This window comes from Galeopterus variegatus, unplaced genomic scaffold (assembly GCF_000696425.1).
Source record: "Galeopterus variegatus unplaced genomic scaffold, G_variegatus-3.0.2 Scaffold1302, whole genome shotgun sequence".
Classification (NCBI taxonomy): Eukaryota; Metazoa; Chordata; class Mammalia; order Dermoptera; family Cynocephalidae; genus Galeopterus; species Galeopterus variegatus.
The window spans coordinates 115,495-137,937 of record NW_007727413.1 but is presented as its reverse complement, the minus strand read 5'-3'; the positions used below and the strand labels follow the sequence as shown (position 1 = coordinate 137,937).

Genomic DNA, 22,443 nt, shown 5'->3' with positions numbered 1-22,443 from the left:
CAGCCACCAGGAGGAACAGGCCCCAGACGCTCTGTCCTAGATGCCTGCAGTCTGCCCACTGCAGTAGGTTAGGACCTGGTCTGGGGGGTCATAAATGGAGTCTGCCACTGACAGCCCAGCCTGGGCCCACTGCCACCCTCTCCAGATGTATCTCACTAGCTCCTAGTGAGCTCAGGTCCCTTCTGCCCCTCCTCACACCGTGCACAGGGACAAGGAGCTGGACCTGTAGGGCACGCTGCAAACATAAGACATGGGTAAGCTAAGGCGGGCAAGGGACTGGGCCTGGTAAAACGAGCCCTCCCTGCCCACCCCGTCTGAATGCCTGAGGCGGAGCCCACCCAAAGCCAACTGCTTCCACTCCCAGAGGCTTCCAGGTAGAAGCAGGTGTTCGCTCCTGCGTCCTGGCCCACCTACAGGAAGGGAGAGGCTGGGATGCAGATTACAGCTTGCGACCAAGAGTGGCCAGGGACATGGGTCTGGTGGAGGGCTGCAGGCACGAATGGGGCTTTGCCACTCACCAGCTATGACACGAGATTGCCGCGCCTCTCCAAATCTCCATTTCTTCATCTACAGAATGGGGAGGGTCTGACCCCTACCTGACTGGGAGGTCGTGAGGACCCGTGGGGTCGGAACTCTGTGCAGCACTTGTGACATGCTCAGGAAATACTAGCCATTGCTATTATTGTCCCCAATCCAAAGGCCCTTTCCTCCCCCACCTCCTCTCCAGGTGGCCTTCCTGGCCAGCTGCTTTGGGGACAGATGGGGACAGGAGGGTGGCAAGAGCAGGGCTCAGCATTGGGGAAGGGGAGCCCTAGGAGTTCCGAGCAGGAGGAGGGGAGAGGTTATGGGCAGAAGCCAAGCATCTTTCCTGCAGCCTCTGACCAGCCTGCCAGGTGGCCAGGAGCCCCCACAAGACAGGCCCGGGATGACATGGCTGTGCCAAGGCCAACGACACCAATACCCTTATCCCAGCCACGGCCGCAGACAGTTATGTAACATGTTCCACTTTCTTTTCCTAATTATCTTCTGCGGAAATTTCGTACCTTAAGCTTGTGGGGCTGGTGTCCTGGGGCAGGGGTAGCTCAAGAGCAGACTGGGGAGGGCCACGATTTGGAAAGAATCCAAGAGAGACCCAGGTGGCTGGGTCAGGAATGACACACCCTGTTAATCAAGGAGGAGGCAGGGAGACCAGCGGCATTGGGAGAGGGCCCGGGGGTAGGTGTCTGGCCTCCTCTACCCACCCGATTTTGGATTGCGGAGGGAGGGGCCCTGACCAGCTTTCTGCAGAGGCCATGGCCCCGGGGTGTCCACAGGAGGCTCGGCCCGTGTTTCTGGGGTTCCCAGGCATAGGGCGAGGTGGGGAAAGGATGGGGAAGCTGGTGACTGGATATCTGCTTCTGTTCTAGGATGGAAGCTAAACCCCGTGGTAGGCGCAGTCTATGGGCCTGAATTCTATGCAGGTAGCTAAACCCCGTGGTAGGCGCAGTCTATGGGCCTGAATTCTATGCAGGTAAATGCTGGGTCGGGGGCGGCCCTGGCCGGGTCAGGTACCGGGTGGGAGGCGGGCCAGGTGGCCGCAGTCAGAGGCGGGGCCAGGGGCAGGTGGGCGCGGTTAAGGGCAGGGCCAGGTGGCCGTAGTAAGGGTTAGGGGCCAGGGGCAGGGTCAGGTGGGCGTGGTTAAGGGCAGGTACAGGTGGGCAGGGGCAGGTGCAGGTGGAGGCATTCACGGGCCAGGTGGGTGGGGGCCAGGTGGGACTGTGCGTAGGGCCCCTCCTGCTGGCTCCTGCCGTCGCTCCGCCCTCTCACTCTCCTCTCCGGCCCCCTTTCCCGCAGTGACGGGGTTCCCCTACCCCACCACCGGCACTGCAGTCGCCTACCGGGGCGCGCACCTGCGGGGCCGGGGCCGGGCCGTGTACAATACGTTTCGGGCTGCACCGCCCCCGCCTCCTATCCCGGCTTACGGAGCGTGAGTACCTGGGTGGGGGGGTGTGGTGGGGAGGAAAGCCCTGGGCACTGCGAGAAGCTGGGCAGCCTTTCCAGACTGGGGGGAGCGGGGAGAGAGGGGGGCTGCGGGAACCCCAGAATCGAGCATCGCAGCCACCTCCATTGTCAGTACCCCACCACGGCTGAACATCGCCGAGGGTCACTGGCAGTTAGGGGACACTCAGAGCCCCGGCACCTTGTTGAGATGCTGTGATGGAGGGGTCGAGGCGGTGAGGGGCTTCTCTAAGCTCTCTCCGTCCATTGTCCCGGGGTCCAGTGCCCTCCATCCCCGAGGGGGGGACAGCTGGCTGGGGGAGGGTGGGGGGTGAGCAGGACTGGGCCGACGGGCCCCGGGTTTGTGGGAGAAAGGCGCTGACCAGCGAGGTGTTACTCTATTGTTATACCAAAACAGGGCCCTGGAGCAAACGCTTGTTAAAATGCCAGTCCCGTGGGCGGGGCTGGCGCCGTGCCCCCTCCCTCCTCAGCAGACACCGGAGCCGGCCTACCCCGCCTCTCCAGCGTTCCCACCACTTTCTTGTCCATTTGCTTCCAGGGTCGTGTATCAGGATGGATTTTATGGTGCTGAGATTTATGTAAGTGCCGCCCGGGGAGGGGCGGGTGGGATCGGCACGTCTGTCTCAGTGAGAAGTCGGCTCTTCCCTCTCACCGCCTGCTCCCCCTCCCCATTGCCCTTGCGTCCCAGGGGGTCCCGGCACAGTTCAGTCTGGCTTGTCCGTGCTCATCAAGAGAGTAGCTAGCGGAGCCCCCGGCAGCCCTAAGATCTGAAGGCGTCTTCTCCACTGGGCAAGGCCTTGTATGATGGGGCAGCGGGGGACTCTCCCGTGTTCCTAACTGCAGTGGGGTCAGTGTGTGAGCCCCCAGGGGCAGCCGTGTCCAGCATAGAGGCTCCGAGAGAGACCAGGAGCCAGGGGCTCCAGGGTGCCTGTGCTCTCGGGCCTTGATGGGGTCTTTCTCCCCTCATGCAACCGCACTTATTGCTTCCTCTGGCTCAGAGCCCTTGCTGACAACCCCCACTCCACATACCTGGCCGCGCCTCAGTCCTGGGCAGTTGCCCATAATTCAGCTACCCACTCATCTAAAGCCAAGACGTCATCTGAGTTAATGCCCTTGAGCCCTCCTCGTGTCCAGGATAGCATAGACGTGCCCATCAGCACCCAAGTCAGGAGTCTGTGGCTGGGGGCAGGTCCTTGGGCACCCGCTGTGAGCTGAGGCCGAGCACACAGCCAGAAGTGTAATTGGTGCCCACTGGTGTGTGTTGAATGCACAGGTGGACGAGCAAACAAATGAGTGAATGAATGAAGTGAGCCGCACCCCTGACAGCCTGCAGTCCTCAGACCTCCATTAGATCAGAAGCCAGGTGCCCCAGGCCAGGCAAGGTCCGCAGTCCTTCCTGAGGGGCCCAGCCCTGCAGGGTCTGTGTCCGCCCCAGTTTCTCCCCTGCGCAGCCATTTGCTGGGCGAGCCCCACTAAGTCCATCTGCCATCTCTCCCTCCTACTTGCCTGCAGGGAGGCTATGCAGCCTACAGATATGCTCAGCCGGCGGCAGCAGCGGCCTACAGCGACAGGTGAGGCTGGGGCAGGGAGCTGGGGAGAGGATGGACGAGGGTCCCTGTGGGCACCGGTCACAGCCTGTGGTGCCTGTGCCTGATGGTGCAGGGTCTGGACAGGAGCGCAGGTCCCAGCGTAGCTTGGAGATCTTTGAGTTGGTGAGCCCTTCCTCCCGTCATTTCCTGCTTGCACATGTGGGGAGGTGCTGGAGACCCCCAGTTCTCAGACAGCACATAGCACCTCTGATTCCTGACCCTGGAGGTCTGACAGCCCCCTCCCCAGCTCTGGAGGCCCCAAGTGAGAAAGGTAATTAGGAGCTTGGCTTCTGATCCGTGCCAGTGCTCCCAGACCTGAAACTCTCTAGCTCAGAGAAGGAAAGGTGGAGTTTGTCTGCCTCCCTCCTCCCATAGAATGGGGACCAGGGTGGGCACTGAGCACTGTGGAGAGAAGCCAGCCCTCCACCCAGCTGTGGACACACACACACACACACACACCCCGTAGGTGGCCCCACCCAGCTTTGAGCCCTTGGCCTGTTGGGGCAGAGGTGTTGTTTGGGCCATGGGGCTGGGGAAACATGTAAATCCCTGTGCTGGGCGTGCGGTGGGCGCTTCCTCAGGCAGCTCCTGCTCCTGTCTGCATGCCACCTGGCCCACCTTCCCATGCACTGTCTGGTGGGTGTAGTGGGCAGGGTCCCACACCCAGCCCTGTCCTCTAAGAAGCTGAGATTTCATTGCACAAATAAATAGGATAGGAGGAAGGTCATCAGGGGACACAGTGCCACCTCCTTGGTGGCGACGTCCCTGGTCCCTCCCACATAGATCTTTTCTCTTCTCTGCAGCCCTGTCCCCAGCACTTTGCCCCTGTCCTTTCTGGGGATTGTGGTTCATTTTCCTCCAGACACGCTCTGGGAGGACTCCTTTTCCCTTCCGTATGGCTCCAGGTGGAACATGTGGCCCATCATCAGGGTCTGCATGTACTGATGTATTGAGAGGGTGGCCTGTTGTGTTCCAGACCCTTCTTTCCAAACAGGCATGAAGGACGGCGAGGAGGGCTGTGCAGGGGAGGAAGGGGGCCTTGCAGATGGGATCCCACTGGGGGATGCCCACTCGGTGTCTGGGAGGAGGCGGGAGGCCTGTTGCCGGCTACTCACCTGCCCCTATCCCCCACCCCAATGCCCCACATCTCCCTCCCACACTGTCCCCCTAGTTACGGCAGAGTCTATGCGGCTGCTGACCCCTACCATCACACCATCGGCCCCGCAGCGACCTACAGCATTGGAACCATGGTAAGGAGGTGGGACCCACCTGGCCGTTGGTACCAGTGTTGACCAGAGGGTACAGCGCTGCAGTGGGGGTGGGGAGAGGCCCAGATCTCCGACCAGTGCCTCAGCCCTGGTGACTGGAAGGACCACGAGCTGGATTTGAGTTGGGGCTGGGGGAGGGCTTGCCCCTTTGTGCCCTCTCTCGGTTGGGGGGAGGCGTGTCTGACCAGATGGTCAGCCCACCAGTAATGTCTGGTCTTCTGGGAAGCATCCTGGTGTGACACCTTTTTCTGAGCCTCATGACCACCATCCTGTTAGGGCCTCTCCACTCCCACCACCTGGAAAACCAAAACACCCAAGCCAGGGCCACCTCTCCTCCCCAGCAGAGGCTCCAGGGGTCCGAGGGCTGTTTCTGCAGGCGTCTACTTTCCCTCTCGTGGGCATGTCTTGCCATGGCCCCCCAAGTCCTGTCACCCCCCCATACACACTGTTTCTCATATCAGGGAGGGGACCCAGGGCTACCCACTCACCCAGCCTCTCCTCCTCTGGGGTCCAGGGCTGTACCGCAGTCTCATCCCACAGGTGATGGGCTGGTGGGGGCAGGGCAGGTGGAGGGGATGCACTTAGGGTGGGCCCGGCTGCAGCCGGAGGCGTGCGGGCCAGCGTGTCTGTGTGTGTGTGTGTATGGCCAGCTGTCGACACATGCAGCCCAGCTAACTCTGTACCCCAGAACCTGCTTCCAGTGGACACCTACCTCCAGGGGGCTGTTAATGTTGGTTTTTAGCTAGCGTGGCATCAAGCATCAAAGATGAAAACTTTTGGGGGGAGTCAGGAGGGAGGGGATTCAGAGGCAACATGGGGGGATCTTTTTTCCATCTCCCTTGGTTTTGATCACTCCCTCCTGATTTTGTTTTGTCTTTTTTGATTTTTCACAAGTCCAGAAATCCCAAGAAGCCTGCGGGGACTGCCGCAGCCTCAGGGAGCAGGCCCCGCAGCCCCTTCCCAGGCAGGGCCCCGGGCTCCTGAGCCAGCCTGGCCTGGCCTTCAGGGCAGGTGCTAGCTAGAAGCTTTCATTAGTTCACCGAGGGGTCCCTCTTTTTTTTTTTTCTTAAAGAAAATGAAATTTTATTAATCTTATTTTTTACATTCTAGGATGTTGTCGCGAGGGTTCCCTCTTATGTTTCCATTTTTTTAAGATTTTATATTTTTTCCCCAATCTTTTCTTCTCTTGTAATTGCCATTTTCTTCCCTTTTCTGGCAAAACTGGTGGGTGGGGTGGGAGGCTCCTGTGGCACCTCCCTGTCTGGGTCAGCCTAGGGGTGTAGGAGGGCTGGAGCACCCAAGACCTGTCCTTCCTGGCAGTTACAGGGCCTGGCCCAGGCTGGGCCCAGGAGGAGCCCAATGACCCTGGTGAGCACCTGGGCGACCCCAGAGAGAAAGCCCCTCAGAGCTGTTCCCAGCAGCTGTGCCCCTCCAGGTGAAGCTGGCTTTGGTGGCCCCGGGCTCTTGAGCCAAGGCCGGGGAACCCTGTCAGGAGCTCCCTCTGCCCTCTCCAGTGTCCTGCACAGCCCCCCTGGAGTGCTGAGGAGGTGGGGCTCACTCGGACCTCCCTCCACTTAAGGACAATGGAGGCCGGTGAGGGGCTAGGCCTGAGTCCAGAGAAGTGGCCAAGAGACCACACAGAAGCTGGTGAACCAGAAGCACTGTAGGCTGGCGACCCCACAGCACCCCCTCCTGGCCCCGACCACCACCACAACAGAAATAGGTCCCACCCCTCCTGTTCCCATGACGACTCGAAGCCCATTCTCCCCAAGGAAACTTATAAGGGGGGAAGAAAACGGGGGAGAAACTTAGCTATTTCTCTTTTTGTTTTTCCTTATTTTTTTTTTCTTTTTGCTTTTTTCTCCCCTACCAAAAGGCGGTACTGATTGGCTGTTTTTCATCTTTGATGTTGCAGGCTAGCCTCTGCCGTGGAGGGCACAGCCGCTTCACCCCCTACTAGCAAGAGACCCAGCCCCTAACAGCATTCACACTGCCTGCCTATTACAAACCAAACCCAGCATCCAAACACCAGGCACAGCCACCAGGAGGACATTGCGCCCCTCCCGGTCAGCGACTCGCACCGCTGACCCTCCGCGACTTTAAAATCCATAGATTTTTACCTCTGGCCAGCTGGTCTCCCCACCCCACCCATGATGGTGTGTGTGTCTTTGACCCTGTTCTTCCTGTATGTCTGAAACCTTGGTTTCCTATTCTGACTTTGTTGATGTTGTGCTCCCCAGGCCACTCCAGGTACGGTATGCACATAATGGGGTGGCCGGGCTGGGGCAGATCAGCCAGCCCTCTCCACGGGACTAGCAGTAGCGCCCCTCGAGGGTGACACCCACATTTCACGGCTACCCAGGCTCCTCAGAGCCACAGAATCACCCAGCCAGGCCTCCCCGGAAACCACCACACCGGCGCTGTGACCCCAGCCCCTAGCCTTTCCCTGCTGTTCTGTGCCCTGATGCAGGGAGCCAGGAGCTCCAGCCTTCCCCATTACGTGGGTCTCCCCAGACTCGACAACAGTCCTGTCCGGCCCTCACCCAGCTAATCACAGGAGTAGCCTCCTCCCCACTCCTCAGCCTCATTCAGCTGAAATCAGTATTTCTAATTAATCTTTACTGGTGACGTTTCCTGCCAAAGTAGTCACAAGCACGTTGCGCAGGAGTAGCCTCCTCCCCACTCCTCAGCCTCATTCAGCTGAAATCAGTATTTCTAATTAATTTTTACTGGTGACGTTTCCTGCCAAAGTAGTCACAAGCACGTTGCGTGCTGTGCAAACTGCTGTGGTCACGACAGTTTCGGGACTCCTCAGCGCTATGTGGGAAATGGAAATGGGGAGGAAACTACCCCTGCCCCAGCTGCTCCCTGCCCTGCAGAGCCCCGAGGCCCTCCCTCCACGGCCCCTGCTCAGCCGCCTGAGGAAGGAGCCTGGGTCCTGCCAGCAGGGGGCGCTCCCCGGCCCCTCCACCCAACCCCACCGTGGCGGGGTCGGGCCAGCCCTGCACTGGGTGCTTGTTCTTGAGCCGCAGCCCTGTCTGCCAGCTCCAAGTGTCTCTCTGTTGGGGTACATTTCAGAACAGGGGGTCCTCAGTGGGGAACATGTGAGCAACAAAGCAGTGCCCTTGCTCAGGCCTCCCCAGGGCAGCGCTCTAGGCTGGCTTCCTGCACGGCCGCTCCGCCAGCCCGGCAGCAGCAGAGGCTGTGTGCACGGTGGCCTGCGGGTCCCGCCCGGCCCAGTGTGTAGGTCTCCTGGGGAGATGCTGGCTGGGGCCTGAGGTCCAGCCGAGGCAGCCCTGGTAGCTGCTGGCCCCACTCAGGGGGAGATGGCCAGGATAGGTGGGTTCCTGGAAGGTGCTGGCCTGAGCACCCGCACCTGTAGCTCTGTAACAGGAAAAAGTAGCCCCCAGCCTCTGGGTCAGCCAAGGCTGGGCTTCCGGGGCTGGAAGGCCAGCTCAAGGGTGGGGGGCGGGGTCCCCACTGGCCCCCTGCTATGGAGTGGGGCCCCTCACCTCTCACTCCCAGGACTGGCGCCTTCAGCCACCTCATCCAGGCCTGTCCTCATGGCCCGTGCTGCCCCCAGCCTCTTTCCCCATGCCCTGCCCTCTGCCCTGGTCCTCCGTCCAGCCAGGCCCCCCTGACATCTGCCCACCCCCGCAGTCCATACACCCTCAGCCCTGCAAGACAGGGGTCTGCTTTAAATACAGCTTACGGGAGATGGCGTGTTCCCCAAAGCTGTGGAGCAGGTTGGGGGTGCTAGGGTCAGGGCACTGGGCCACCATGTGCCTGGCAGCTGCTCCCAAGAAACCGCAAGCCCTGCCTTTCTGTTTCTGTTGTAGTGAAACCTTCCACCGTTTCCTTCTTGGACCATGAAGGGCAAAAACAAAAAAACAAAAAAAATCACAAAACAGAAAACACACAAAAAAGATGTTAACATCCAAGCAACAAAAAAACCACCAAACCAAGAGGCATCCAACCAAGTCCGCGTCCGCATCCCGCGTCCTGGCCGCACACCTGCACCGAGGGAGCACGTCCAGCAGGGGGCGCATGGAGAGCGGCCCCACGGAGGACAAGGCGGGCCCCTCCCGCGTCCCTCGCCCCTGCCCCGGCCGGCAGCGCTGTGCAGAAGTGCCCCCTCTACGTTTCACGCAGTGGGGTAGAGTTGGAGGGGAAGGCTGTTGGGGGGATCTCTGTTTTCTATCCAGTCTTCCTTTCCTGGCTCCCACTCCCAAGGCAGTGTGGGCTCCGCGCAGGAGAAGGCCCGGGCCTGAGCAGGGAAGAGCAGGCGGGCAGGACTTGATCTTTGTTGCCAGCTGTGCCAGTGTAGGGGACGGCTGGGTGGGGGCAGGTGGACAGTTTTTCATCCCTGGGGGCTCCGGCTGGGGCCCCCATCACCCTCATATTGCGTTCTCTGGGCCCCAGCTCCCTCCCCCACGCCACGCTGCTCCACCTGCGCCCTCAGCCTGGAGAGGAAGCTGTCTGACCAGCAGCCCTGGGGTCCAACTCCACCAAAAAGGGCTGACGTAGTTTCAGAACTCCGGGGTGCCCCTCACCCTCCTACCCGCCCCCCCAAGAGAGGGCCCCTGTCTGGCTGCAGAGAGATGAAGAATGCGCAGCTGGCCCGGTGCCATTCCTTGCACCTGAAAGGTTGGACAGGTGGGTCCTCGGGGCCAGGACTCGTTCTTACTGGCTGGCTGGCTGTCTCTCTCTGGAGAAGGCCCTGTGCCTGGTCTGTGGGAGTAAAGGCTGACCCGTGCTGCCTGCTGGGGTGCAGCCCTCCCTGCCACTCCCCTGCAGAACCCAGTCCTGCTGGGGAGCAGAGGGCAAGTGACAGGCTGGGCCCGGCTGCACCGCGAGGTTGGGAGTCACAGTGCTATGGTGCTGGATGGCCGTGGCCAGGACAGGGACCCACAGGAAGTGGGTGGGCAGCAGGCCCACAGCCCCGTCCTCTGCTCCCTGGGCAGGTGTGGAGGCAGTGGGAGTAGCAGCAAGGGTAGCAGTGCTGGCCTGCCAGGTGGTGGAGGGAACACATCAGGGAGTAGGTAGGAACCCCTGGCTGGGCAGGAATCGCTGGAATAGGGGAAGCAGCAAAAAATTACAAACCACCCGGGCTCACAACATGGCTCCACTGTCTCATGAAACTTCAAAAACAAAAACATACACCTCACTTTATATTCAGCATCAGCTACTGAAGCGATCGAGTCGGAATTCCCCTTTTCTACTCCTGGTGTACATAGCCCCGCGCCCTGCCTGCGGCTCTGTCCTCCGCGCAGAGCCCTCGCTCCTCTGCTGTTCTGGACCCTTTTCTTGCAGCAGCTCAGCCCCCTGGTCCCGGGTCCCCCACCCCCGGGCTGTGGCCAAGCCCCAGGCTCCCTTTCGTACCATTCTGTATGCTTCCAAGGTGTGACCATTCAAATTAACAGTATTATTATTAATAAAGCTTTCTTTCTTCAAAGGAGGACAGCTCTTTTGCTTTGACAGCTCCCGAGCAGAGGGTGGAGGGCACATGAGGACTAGGGTGCAGGGTTGGGACAGGCAGCTTGTCCTAGTACACAGCCTGCCTTTGGCTGGAGCAGGTGGCACTAGGGAAGTTGGAAGACCCTTCTAGGCAAGGGACTCTAGACTCCCAGTCCTCTTCAGACTGGCCCTCTGCACTCAATCCCAGGACACACTGGGTGGGTAGTTGGAGGCTCCCGCTAGCTCTGTGTGGTCTCGCCACACTCCCCAACAGGTTCTGAGGCAGAGGGTGGTGGCCCTGGTCCCTTTTCTCCTGGGCAGTCACAGTGACCTCACAAAAGCAGAAGATGCCCCAGGAGGCAGATGGGCTAGGCTGGGTGGCCTCGCAGCTACCTCTAGCTGCGCTTGATCGACTAAATGCAAGAGGGCACGGAGCAGGGGGCGGGAAGCGGGGCTGCTGCAGAGGCGCTGGCCCTGCTGCTGGGGGAGGAATGCCTCCAGATCTCACCGTGGCGCATGGCAGGGCCGGCCCCAAGCCACAGGCCCACAAAGAGCTGTTACTTGGGTGAACCCTCTTCTCCAGCCCCCAGGATCCGAGTCCCACTCCTGGGAGGGTGGGCAGGAGTCAGAGCAGTGAAGAGGGGCAGCTGGAGGAGGGACAGGGGCTGGGAAGGGAGCCCCACACCACGTCTCACCAAGACTTGAGTTGTTCATTTTTCACAGCATTGGATAATTTATTTCAGAGCGATTACACCAACCAGAGAGGCACAGGTTTAAATGCCGGCATATTAATTTTCCTGCCTACGAGCCTTTATTGTTGGTGGGATTGGGGACCGTGCTCTCGGGGAGTTGGGGTGAGTCTGCCGCAAGCCACGCTCTGCTAAGCCCCCTTACTTCTAATTGCTTGCTCACCAGACTGTGAGAAAATAATTGCCACTATAAATTTTCACTCCTCCTATGCATAAAATACTCAGATACCAGCACTTTAAAAAGACTTCATGAAATAAGCAAAGCAATGTTTGTACCATGCTGCCCAGAATCAGCTGCCAGCCCAAGGCCACGTGGACAGCCAGCCTGCCCCTGCTGCCGCTGGGGACACGAGAGAGACCAGGAGCCCCCCACTCTGGCTCCCCCAGCTCAAAATGGGGGAGAGGCTCAGAGAGCTCCAGAGAATTATCAAAACTGGAAAAACCAAGAGAAGCATCTCCCAGTGGCAGCAACTCACATCCCCACCCCCAACCGCCCCCGGAGCAGATTCACAGGAGAAAAGCCAGTGGGGGAGGGGAACCACCTCAGTTCTGGAGTCGCTCAGCAGGTGACTTTCCTGCCCTGAATCCTCAGCAACTCATTTCCTCTTCTGGGAACCAAAGCCGGCTGGTTGGGCCACATGTGAGACACAGAATATTCCGTTAGGAAAGAGCATGGAACCCCAAATCCCAGGGCCTCCTGCCCTGTGTTACGACTGAGCCTGTGGAAGAGGTATGTGAGTGCCCAGAAGGCAGGGAAGGTGGAGAAGCAGATGTCAGCCCCTGGAGGGAGGCCCCCTGCCCTATAGACGGGGCACTCAGCGCAGCTGATGAGCAGGATGAGGGGATGGGCACAGCTGTGCCGCCACCTGGCGGCCTCTTTCCTCACTACAGTGTAAGGTAAAGCCTGCAGATCCTGAACCTAAGATGTGACCTCCGGCTGGGGTCACAGAGTGTCCTGGCCCTCAGCACCAGCCCACATCACGGAGCACAGGAAGAGGACAGAGGGATAAGAAGGTAACCCCCCACCACTGGACCCACATGGCCTGGCGGGGTTGAGAGACCCCCAAGAACAAGGGACTGCAAGCCTTTGACCCCATAGGAACACTGGAGGAGAACAGGAATGCTGGCAGGATTCCCAAGGCCGCAGGGTCTCGAGACCACATCAGGGGCCTCCACGGTAGCCCAGATGTCCACGGAGAACTGGGAGGCTGCAAAAGTATCTCCAGCTGCTTGCGGCCCCCACCCCCTCAGGCCTGAGCAGGGGAAGGAGGGCACAAGAACAGAGGAAGGGGCCCACCCCCGCCCGCCTCCATGCTGGTGCTAACACCCACTCAACGGCCCGCCTGCAGGTCTCCCAGATCTCTGTTCTTGATCTGGTTCTCAGCCGAGGCTGAGAAGGGAGCGGGCAGAGGAACAGAAACACTGGAAAAGCCTCAAAGGTCCTGAAGCTCCCCTGCAGGTGGCTGCTCTGGAGCCCTCAGTCTGTCTCGCTGGGCAGAGGGGACCAGGCACACAGAGGGCCTTGGCGCAAGTCTTGCTGCATGCCTACAGCCTGAAAATGATGCAGCAAGACCCAGGGGCTGAGGACGCTCCAGCAGCAACCTCAAGTTCACAGGAACAGTCCATTGCCAAAGCCACACATGCTGGAGGAGGTCTGGACTGCAGCTGGCCTGGGGGGCCTGAGCCCAGTGCCAGCCTGGCCCTGAGCTCCCTTTCCCAAGATGCCAGGGGCCTGCTCCCCAGGGCGCTGTCTCCACCACGCCGCAGGCAGCCATCGCTTCTGCCCCACCCTCTGAGGGCCAATGTGACCCTCCCAGGGCCTCTGCTAACTCAGTCCTGACCCCAGAAGTGTCTCTGGGACCTGCGCCAAAGCCTTCCTGCCACAACTGAAGCACATTTGTAACTGCTCCGTGTGCAGGAATAAGAGCTCACCATTCTCAGCATAAACATCTTTCAGCCCATTAGGAAATATCCTTCATGAAGTTTTCCTGGACTGAACCTCAAGTAGTATTCATTTGGACCTGGCAACTTCTGTCCTGCAGACAGGGATCAGACAAAAGCAGAGGGCTGTTCACTCGTCTTGCAACTACCAGTTCAGCAAACTGACTTCTCAGTTTTCCTATTACCAATGCCCCCAGCTAGGAACCCAGCCTTCTGGGGATCTGGGTCTTGCTGCCACCGTGCACCTGTAGTGGGGCCCCAATGCCGGCTGCGGCCAAAAGCCAGGAAGCAGCCCCAGCCAGGAGACTGCGTGCTTTAATGTCTGCTTACTGTGGGGCTGAGTACAGCAGGGTCGCCCTGCCCCACCCAGCCTGAGGCACCAGAAACCCTTCCTTGGGGACAGGCTCCACCAGGAACTCTACGCGGCCATCCTGGCCAAGCCTAGCAGCTTCTACTGCCAGGTCCACTATCCGGTACTGGTTGGTGAAAGCCAGGCCCAGGAATGTGGGCTTCTCTGGCTTCGGCGGCTCCTGGCTGGGAGAGCCACCTATCGTCCCTCCCCAGCAGTGGATCCGGAAACAACGGACTTGGGAGAGGAGGTAGGACCAGTGCAGGGTACAGGTGAGCTGCAACTGGGCAGGGCTCTCCCACTCTGACAGGGCATGCTGCCAGCGGACCTGTGAGACGGTAACGGCCTGCACCTGGGGCAGGGGGGTCTGCAGGCTGTTGGCATCCACCACCTGGCAAGACAGAGAAGACTCAGCACAGCTGGAGCCCAGGGAAAGGGAAGGGTGCCCCCCACCCCACACATCGCCACTCCCTGGCTCCTGCACCCCAATTCCCCACTAAACCAGAAAAGGGACGGACATCTCAGGCCAAGCCCCTCCTGAATGCATCACCTGGATCTCTCCAAGGCGACAAATGAAGCTTTCCTCTCCCCGGCTGCCCTGTGGCCGCGAGAAGTTAACGAAGAGGTCCAGCAGGAGGCACCCGCGCAGGCTCACCTCGTAGCAGCTGGGAGAAGCAAGTGGGCTCGGCTCAGAGGCTCCTCGGCCGGCTGTGCAGAGGCCCTAAGCCACAGCAGCAGGGAGACCCATCCTGAGGGGACCCCAGGTCAGTGGGGACCATGGGTCTAAGGCAGGTCCCTGCAATGACCTTGAATGCTCGTAGAGAATATGTTGGGCTCATGTCTCGTACCTGCCCAAAACCCAGGTCAGCCCACGACCCCTCTATCTCTCCAGTTCTGGGGTATCTCAATGGAGGGACTCTCACTCCTCGAGTCCCCACCACAGTGCAGCAGTCCCCTGCTGGGGACCCAACAGGAAGTAGAGAGACTCACCGCTGGACCCAGCCCCCGCTGAGCTGCTGGCTACAGCGGCCCACCCATCTGGCCAGCTTGGTGGGGGGCACCCGGAGGGGTCGGGGACTGTGTCTTGAGCTTGTCTCTGCTGGAGGAGGAGACATGGGACTTGAGAAAGGAGAATTACAAAGGAAAACACATAGGGAAGGACCACCAAGAGGTTTGCTGAGTGGGGGAGCCCCAGGGTCCAGATAAGACTCCTTGGTGGCGCGAGATGCTTGTGGATCACCCGGAAGGGCTTTGGAGGAGAACGATGGGATGGTGTCTGGGGCCAGCCACAGTCTCGCTCGTCCCGGCTTCCTGCTTACAAGCTCCCTCCCAAGGCCCGCAGTAGCCCACGTCCAACCGCACAGGAGGCTGCGCGATGGGGCCACAGGGCAGACGTTCTGGCTGGGAAGCAAATCCCCCCAGTCTAGGCCTCAACCACAAGCTGCCCTGACTCCAGCAAAGGCAGGATTTACCCAGCACTGTCCACACCAGCTCAAGGCACGAGGCCACCCTGTCCTCTCACCGTCCAACACTGAGATGTCACCAACGTGGCAGCTGCCAGCATCCCCCGTGGTGAGCTCCAAACCGACCCTGACATCCGTAGGCCCTTCTAGCTTATACACCATGGACAGGAAGATTTTGGGTGGCACTGGTACCTGCAGGGAAAATAATCTGGGAAAGAAAGATCCTACGATGAGAGGCCACAGAGAAACTGGCGAGAAACTGGAGTTAGCTGCACACTGAATCCGCCAACCTCTCCCCCCAAGATCAGGGAGTTTGGGCGGCAAAAGTTCCCATACTCAGATCCTGCCCACGACTGGGAGACGGGTCTTTTGCGGGCTGAGAAGTCTCAGTTCTCAATTACATGATTCTGCCCATATGAGGCGTTTACAGCGTCTATAGCTCACAGATGCAGAAAGCAAAGGGCGGTTTCCAGGGGCTGGAGGGAGGGGATCCTGCCCACGACTGGGAGACGGGTCTTTTGCGGGCTGAGAAGTCTCAGTTCTCAATTACGTGATTCTGCCCATATGAGGCGTTCACAGCGTCTATAGCTCACAGATGCAGAAAGCAAAGGGCGGTTTCCAGGGGCTGGAGGGAGGGGAGGGGGAGTGGGTGTTCAGTGGGAAAGTTTCAGTTTTAAAAGATGACAAACTTCTAGAGGTCTGCTGCACAGCGACGTGCACGTAGTTACACCACTGTACTGGACACTTAAAAACAGTTACGATGGCAAATTTTATGGTGTGCATTTTTGAGCATAGTCAGAGAAAAGCAACCTGGGTTCTGTCCCCATCTGCCCAGGTTGGCAAGAAGTCGGTGGCCCACACATCTGCCCCGTCCCTCACCCACCTCACAGCCACATTTCCAAGCTCGGGCGGAATGAGCCCCCGCAGGAGCAGGGAGCTGCCCCCATGCCAGGCGTCTGCCAGGCAGCAGTGCGTCTTCACCCAGCCCCGTCCGTCCCCCCCCAGCCTGTGCTCTCCAAACAAGGGCTGGATGTCCTGGGCGCTTGGGTGGTACCAGGGCCCCACCGCCTCCTCCTGGACGAACGGGCAGAACGAGAAGAAGACTCAGTGGAGGCCAACGGGACAGGTGTGCGCGGGGAGGGCAGAGCTGCCATCGTCCCGCTCACATACCTGCACTCCCTCCCCACCCCCAGCTCAGGCCAGAAGAGGGACACAGCAGCTGCCCCTGCCCCATCCACCCGGTGTGGTGACCCACACACCTGGCCATAGCAGACTCTTCGTGTCCCCATGCCCAGACAGAAGGACGTAACAAAGGGCAAGGAGCAGATGCTGTGTGTAGGCAGGTAGCGCTCCAGCAGACGCCAGAATCTGCCAGAGAGACATGCGGGGAGGACACGGCTCAGGCCAGAGCAAGGGGCCTTTGAATGAACTGGCTGTAATTCCAGGTTCCCCACACCCTCCAAGACAGGCCTTCCAGGATGAATGCAGCCCCCCACACCCCCATGCCCGCTACGGGCACACTAGAGGTGCAAGCCTGCGGGAAGTGGACACTCAGGGCCCCAACCTGTGCTCCTTCCTGCTTAACTGGTCTCCAGGATCCCCCACCTGGAAGCAGCAAGGTGGCTGCTTTCTTCTCCCCTCATCCTCCCTTAGCCGTCCCCCCTGGATGGGAAGGGCCACTGCACAGAAAGACCACGAGCTACTGCCAGAAGCCAGAGAAACCACTGAGATGCCTCCCTCCCGGCAGCACATTGAAGCCCCTAGGATGGCAGGACTCACTTGTCCTGGTTCTGGAAGAATTCCCTCTTCTCTAAACACTCATACACCCAGCCCGGAGCAAACAGAGCAGCTGAGAATCCGTGCTTTCGGATCAGCTCCAGCGACTAGGGAGACAGAAGCCAGGGAGGTGTCTTCCACCCCAGCAACGCAGGGCACGCCAGGACTACAGTCAGAGTCCGGACAGGCCTCCTGGATGCCAGTGACACAGGGATGAGTTCTCTCAAGGCCAGCTTGGAAAGGGGAGGCGGCAGCTGTCCACTCCCGGCCTGCCTGACTGCACCTGGGGACTCTTAGGCTTCATCTCCTGGAGTTCCACAAGCCGCTCAGGAGTGGGGACAGGAGCAGCAGCCAGGAGAATGGCACAGCCTAGGCTCTGTGGGGGGCACTGTCCTGGGGGTCACTGTGCAAGGGTGGGTGACTATGGGGGTCACTGGCCATGGAGAGGAATGTGGGGGGGAACACTCCAGCAGGGCACCAGAGGGGGGCAAACTGGCTGCCTGAATTGCCTTCTCAGCTGCCTCCACATGCACCTGTCACTGTATTAATAGAACCACAGGGCGTAAAGAGAATCTTCAGTTACTGGGTTAATTTATTCATTTAAAGCTTAATTAATGACTGACTACCTCCCTGTAGCCTGGGGAAGGGGAGGGACTGACAGGCCAGGAGGCAGGCAGGTCTCCCCTCCTTCCATGCCAGGTGCCCACCCCCACAGCCCCCCCTCCCATCTTGCCAGAGAAATCTCACTCGCCTTCCACCAGCAGCTCCCCAAACTACGAGCACTCCGGCTGGCCCTTAACCCGAGCTGCCTGTGAGAGGAAGCGCTCCCTAGGCCCACCCCGGGGTGTGAGAGGTTAGTTCAGTGCTCTTCAAAGAACAGCACAGAGAGGAAGTCGAGGCTAGCTAGAGATGAGACAGCAGTCAGAACGGTGTCTGTCCATCAAGACCCAGGTAAAAATATACTATCTGGTGTAAAACGGTGGGAAGTGAGGATTTCAGCCAGCATGCCGCTTGGCCTCAGGGCAGGTCGCCCATGTTGCTCATGCCTCAGTTTCCCCACTCTGGGAAGAACAGCTGCCACCTCTCTTCCTCGGGGTTCAGATGAGAATGGAAGGTCCCCAAGGGGACGAGGCCCCAAGGATGGCACGTAGGCCAGCACCCACCTTGTCCGTGTCGAATCGGCCTCCAACCACGTTCCCCCGAGCAAACACGTCCACGCCCACGTACACATCGGCCACGCGCTCCCCGGCCTGCCCCAGCATCCGCTCCAGGTGCTCCTCCCGCCAGTTATAGTTGGTGAAGAAGCCGTCGCAGGAGTCGAAGAAGACACTAAGAGGCAGCAAGGACCTGCCGTGAGGCCCAGGCCCAGAGGGACAGGGGTCCCCACCCGAGAACCACAGCTGTCTCCCTACCTAGCACCCTCGGCCACTCCTAACTCAGACTGGGCTGCCTTGGGGATTGAGGACAGAGTGTACTCCCAAAGAGCAGGGACCAGTTGAATCATGCCCTGTGACCCTCGGCACAACATTGGGGTAATTGGGCACTGATTGTGTCTGCTGACGATCAGAACACTGAATAACTCCTGGCCTGCTCCCACCTGTTACCCAAAGCACCCATGCATGTCGTGCTCCTACAAGATAGATCGAGGCTCCGTCCCCTTGCCGCCTGCCCTGCAGCCCACCTGTTCTGTTTGTTGAGTTCGTCCTGCCATTTGAGCTGCCCGCTCTGCAGCACGCTGTCATACCAGAGCACCAGGCCCCCTGGGACCTGCCGATGGAGCTGAGCGGTCAGGTACCGCAGGAAAGGAGGCAGATTCCCCACAGCAGTCGGCTGTGAGACAGAGAGGAAGAGAAGACCCTTGGTAAGGCCCAGGTATGTTTGTCACGAGAACAGACAGGAGGACACAAGAGCAAACGGACGTCGTCCTGCCATTTGAGCTGCCCGCTCTGCAGCACGCTGTCATACCAGAGCACCAGGCCCCCGGGGACCTGCCGATGGAGCTGAGTGGTCAGGTACCGCAGGAAAGGAGGCAGATTCCCCACAGCAGTCGGCTGTGAGAGAGGAAGAGAAGACCCTTGGTAAGGCCCAGGTATGTTTGTCACGAGAACAGACAGGAGGACACAAGAGCAAACGGACCCACAAAATAAGCCTCCAGCCTGCAGCCACCAATAGGTGGGTTCAGCCAGATGCATGATTCTCCTTTCTTGCTGAAGCAGGAAAGACGTGAACACAGAAATCAGGAAAAAAATAAAATGCAATGGAAGCAGAGGGCAGCCATGAAAAGGAAGCCACACACCCAGCCCAGGCAGAGCCATGGTAGAGAAGGAGGAAAGGAGTGCCCACTGGAGGAGCAGGGAGCGCAAGGGCCCAGCCTGGCTCCTTTCTGCCAACAGCTGGAGAAGCTGCCATCACTGCAAGTGACCGAGATTTCAGAGCCGGCTCTGCCTGGGACGCGAGGAGCAGTTCCCACTGTTGTAACCCTGAGCCCAAGTATGGGGCAAGATGCAGCCCAGAAAAGAGGTGGAGGTAGATGGCAAAGCAGCAAGGAGGGGATGGGGGCAAGAGCCAAGACAAGGGCCAGGCTCACACTCAGGGAGTTCTCAATGTTGATCAGCCAGCCATCAAAGCGAAAAAACTGAGCCATCTGGACCAGCTGATCGGCCACTGCCTGATACGAGCGCTCGTCCCCGGCCAGGAAGGCCTCGCAGAGCCTGCCCCCTTCGCTCCACTCCGTGATGAAAGTCCCTGCGAGGACAGGAGAGCGATGGCTCAGACGCAGGGATCACTCTCCCTCTGACCCAGCAGTTCAGAGTCCAGTCCCCAGGCCAGCAGCATCAGTACCACCCAAAAACTTGTTAGACACTGAAACTCTTGGGCCCCACCTAGTGAATCAAACACTCTGGAAGAAGGAGTAGCAACCGCAGTTATAGGAACCCGCACACGATTTGGATTCAGGCTAAAGCCTGAGAAGCACTGTTCTGAGCTCGCAGTCCACAGTCTACGGCCCCTGGGCTTAATCCAGCCACCACCTGTGTTTCTAAATACAGTTGACCCTGAACAGCACAGGCATGAACTGCGCAGGTCCATATCCACAGGTTCAGGTTCGACATCCATGGATTCAACCAACTGCAGACGGAAAAACACAGTATTCACAGGATGCGGAACCCACGTATACGGGGGGTCCACTTTCCACATCCGCGAGCTCCGGAGGCCAACTGTGGCACCTGAATATCTGTGGATTTTGGTATCTGCAGGGGGTCCTGGAACCAATTCCAAAGATATTGAGGGACAGTTTTATGAGAACACAGCCCCACCCAGTTGTTTACCTATTGTCTATAGCTGCTTCCATGCTAGTGATTATGACAGTGACCCAGTGGCCCGCAAAGCTGAAAATATGTACTATCTGGCCCTTTCCTGAAAGTTTGCAGACACCCGTCCTAACCTATGAAGGCAGTCCCCAGGTGAGGAGTCTAGTCACTAAGCAGCAGACAAAGCCTGAGCCGTCAATCACGAGGTCACCTGGCAGGTGTGCTAAGCAGTCTGGCTGAGTTAGAGAGGAGTCCTTGGCTCTTACCCAGCACACAGACCCCATGCCTGTGGGCAGCATTGGTCCAGCCTACCGGGGGGATGGTGACTGTATGGTGGCTGAAGTACACAAAGATGTCAATGTACTGCCAGTGGTAGAAGGAATAGGGATTCTGCACCGCTGAGCCCTGAATAAACCTGGGTAAAGAAATACAACAAAGTCAGGTCCCAGGACACCGAATAAGGACATGGCGACCTGAAGGTTTCTCTTCGGTTCCTTTCAGTTGACACTACCTGAAAGCCTGCTGTGTCCAGGCCCTGTGCAGGCAGAGACAGACACAGAAATGAGCCACAGCCCTTGCCGTCACAAGTAGATGTTTGGGAAATGTTTTTACCAGGGCACTAGGCGTTTGCCATTGGGTCCAGATGGACTGAGCACTTTCAGCCCCAGTGAGCAGATGAACAAAGGAGAGAAGGGAAGGAAGAGAGAGGGCTTGTGTGAAAGTTCCTAGTCTCTGGCTTCCCTGCTTTGTTCAAAGTGGTTAGCAGTCCCTCTAGGATGGGCCACCTGTGTTTGAGGGCCCGCAGCCATAGCAGCAGCACCCAGGGTTCCATCACCTGCCCGTCTGTGCTGTGACAGCTAGCTCCGATGCAGGCATCACTCCCGACATTATGGTATGGATGTTTAAAATCTCTAAGCTGACACCATGGCAACTGTGGGTGTACCATCCACAGATAGGAGTGGAGGAAAAGCCAGAGCTGACAGACCTAGCACAAAGCCAGGGCTCAAGCGAAGGTTTTAAAAACAAACCAAGGAAAGAAACAGGCTTCTGGGCCAGGCAGTCTGAAGGGGACTTGCTGTGCCCCCTCCAACCTACCAGACTTCAAGTGGAGGCAGTTCAAGGAATCAAGTGAGTTTAGAGCTGAAAGGGACATGCGATATCACCTAATCCAATCCTCTCTTTTTATATATGAGATGCTAAGGCCTGAGCTTGTCTCCCAGTTAATGGCAGAATCTGGCCTTGACCCTGTCTCCTGATGCCACCTCTGGAGCTCTTTCTACCACAGGGCACCCGCCCTGCCCCACCAAAGGGACAACAAGCAGCAAACTAAATGTAAGGTGGGCTGGCTGGTTTTTCCAGTGGTTAGAGTGCAGCCTTATAACCCTGAGGTCACGGGCTTGGATCCCCCCCATACCAGCCAGCCACCAAAAAAAACAAAATGTAAGGCAATGTCCTCACTTGTCATCCAGGTACCCGCCCATCATGTCATGGCACAACAAGGTCCGGGGCCTCTGGCTGCTCAGAGGGGGATGGCGACACTCTGTGGGCTCCAGGGCAGTGTTAAAGCCGTCTTCCATGCAGGGCGTCCACGCCAAGAGTTCCTCCAGCGAAGATAAGTAAAAGCTGATAGGCTGGGTGGTGTCCTTGTCATAATATCTAACTGGTCCAAGGAGGGAAACATTGAGGAATTAATGGAAATTATGGGACTAATGGAAATGTTTTGACAGTAACTGAGAGAGAACTTGAGAGGGGGTGGGGAGCCACCCTGGCCAGAAGCCCCAAGAGTGACTAGCAGAAAGTACTCAGAGTTTCGGTCTTCTCACCTGGCAAAGGATCCGGGGTAAAACTGACCACTTCTCGAAAGACTGCTTCCTCTTGATCCTCTTGGATTCTAAGCAAAAAGAAAGTTTAAAAAAAAATTTTTTTTAAATAAAAGGGTAAAGAACACCTAGGAGTAAGTGAACTAGGTTTCACCTAGACAGGGAGAGAGAGAGATTCTCCGGCTTACATTATTCAATGTAAACTACAGAAACACGTATGAAACCAAAGAAGCCAGTGAGCCCTGAGAGTTCTCCAGTCGCCTGTAGTAGCAACCAAGGCTGGGCTTCTGCTTGGACATAGATACCAACGACTACCACTAGCCATAAACACCATCCCCTCTAAGACAGCCATCCAACAATCCGCTTCCACTCAGAGGCCTGCTGGCCAAGCTCCCTCCGAAGGCTCTGTCCTCACCAAACACTGACACAGGCCTCCAGCACGAGACTGGGGGCCTGAGAACGACAGGGGTGGGTGGCAGGCGCAAGACAGATTAGAGAGGAGATGCCACAGAAAAGGCTCCACTTCTGACTTGGTTCCACCAGCGTCCTCTTCCCAAGCCCCCTTCCTTGCTGATTTCTGGATCCTTCAACCACCTGCTCCAGGAGCTCTCAGAACAATCCAGTCCACACCAAGTCCCCTTGGTCACGCCTTACTCCTCCACCAGGAGGGAAAGAGCCGTCTCCACTTTCCTCCTAGCAAAAATGTCTTTCCCACCATCGTCCAT

General features: G+C 58.5%; 2 protein-coding genes and 1 long non-coding RNA gene across 8 annotated transcripts in view; 1 reads left to right on the top strand and 2 right to left on the bottom strand.

The window, feature by feature from the left end:
* RBFOX3 (RNA binding protein, fox-1 homolog (C. elegans) 3) overlaps positions 1–10,313 on the top strand; it is a 223,330-nt gene extending 213,017 nt beyond the window's left edge. For 2 of the 6 annotated variants that reach the window (XM_008576165.1, XM_008576163.1), the window contains 6 exons: positions 1,407–1,460; positions 1,834–1,966; positions 2,537–2,576; positions 3,511–3,569; positions 4,759–4,837; positions 6,771–7,346. In XM_008576165.1, the coding sequence (XP_008574387.1) occupies positions 1,407–1,460; positions 1,834–1,966; positions 2,537–2,576; positions 3,511–3,569; positions 4,759–4,837; positions 6,771–6,815 (410 nt within the window). In that variant the 3' untranslated portion in view covers positions 6,816–7,346. Of the gene's footprint in view, positions 1–1,406; positions 1,461–1,833; positions 1,967–2,395; positions 2,577–3,510; positions 3,570–4,758; positions 4,838–6,770; positions 7,347–8,694 lie in introns of those variants that run through there. The other 4 variants (XM_008576162.1, XM_008576160.1, XM_008576161.1 and 1 more) reach the window with 3 other exon arrangements.
* Positions 10,314–11,021: 708 nt separating this feature from the next.
* LOC103593214 lies at positions 11,022–12,625 on the bottom strand. Its single transcript, XR_550723.1, has 2 exons — positions 11,450–12,625; positions 11,022–11,386 (listed from the first exon to the last, which is right to left on the bottom strand). It is a non-coding gene; the product is annotated as an uncharacterized LOC103593214 (long non-coding RNA).
* A 676-nt stretch (positions 12,626–13,301) lies between these two features.
* ENGASE (endo-beta-N-acetylglucosaminidase) lies at positions 13,302–22,443 on the bottom strand. Its single transcript, XM_008576168.1, has 14 exons — positions 22,373–22,443; positions 21,722–21,789; positions 21,357–21,558; positions 20,165–20,313; positions 19,178–19,335; positions 18,272–18,420; positions 17,754–17,919; positions 16,594–16,697; positions 16,074–16,182; positions 15,698–15,888; positions 14,874–15,022; positions 14,342–14,450; positions 13,902–14,016; positions 13,302–13,742 (listed from the first exon to the last, which is right to left on the bottom strand). Exons 1-14 carry the CDS (start codon positions 22,441–22,443, stop codon positions 13,329–13,331), a joined length of 2,154 nt encoding a protein of 717 aa, XP_008574390.1. The 3' UTR covers positions 13,302–13,328.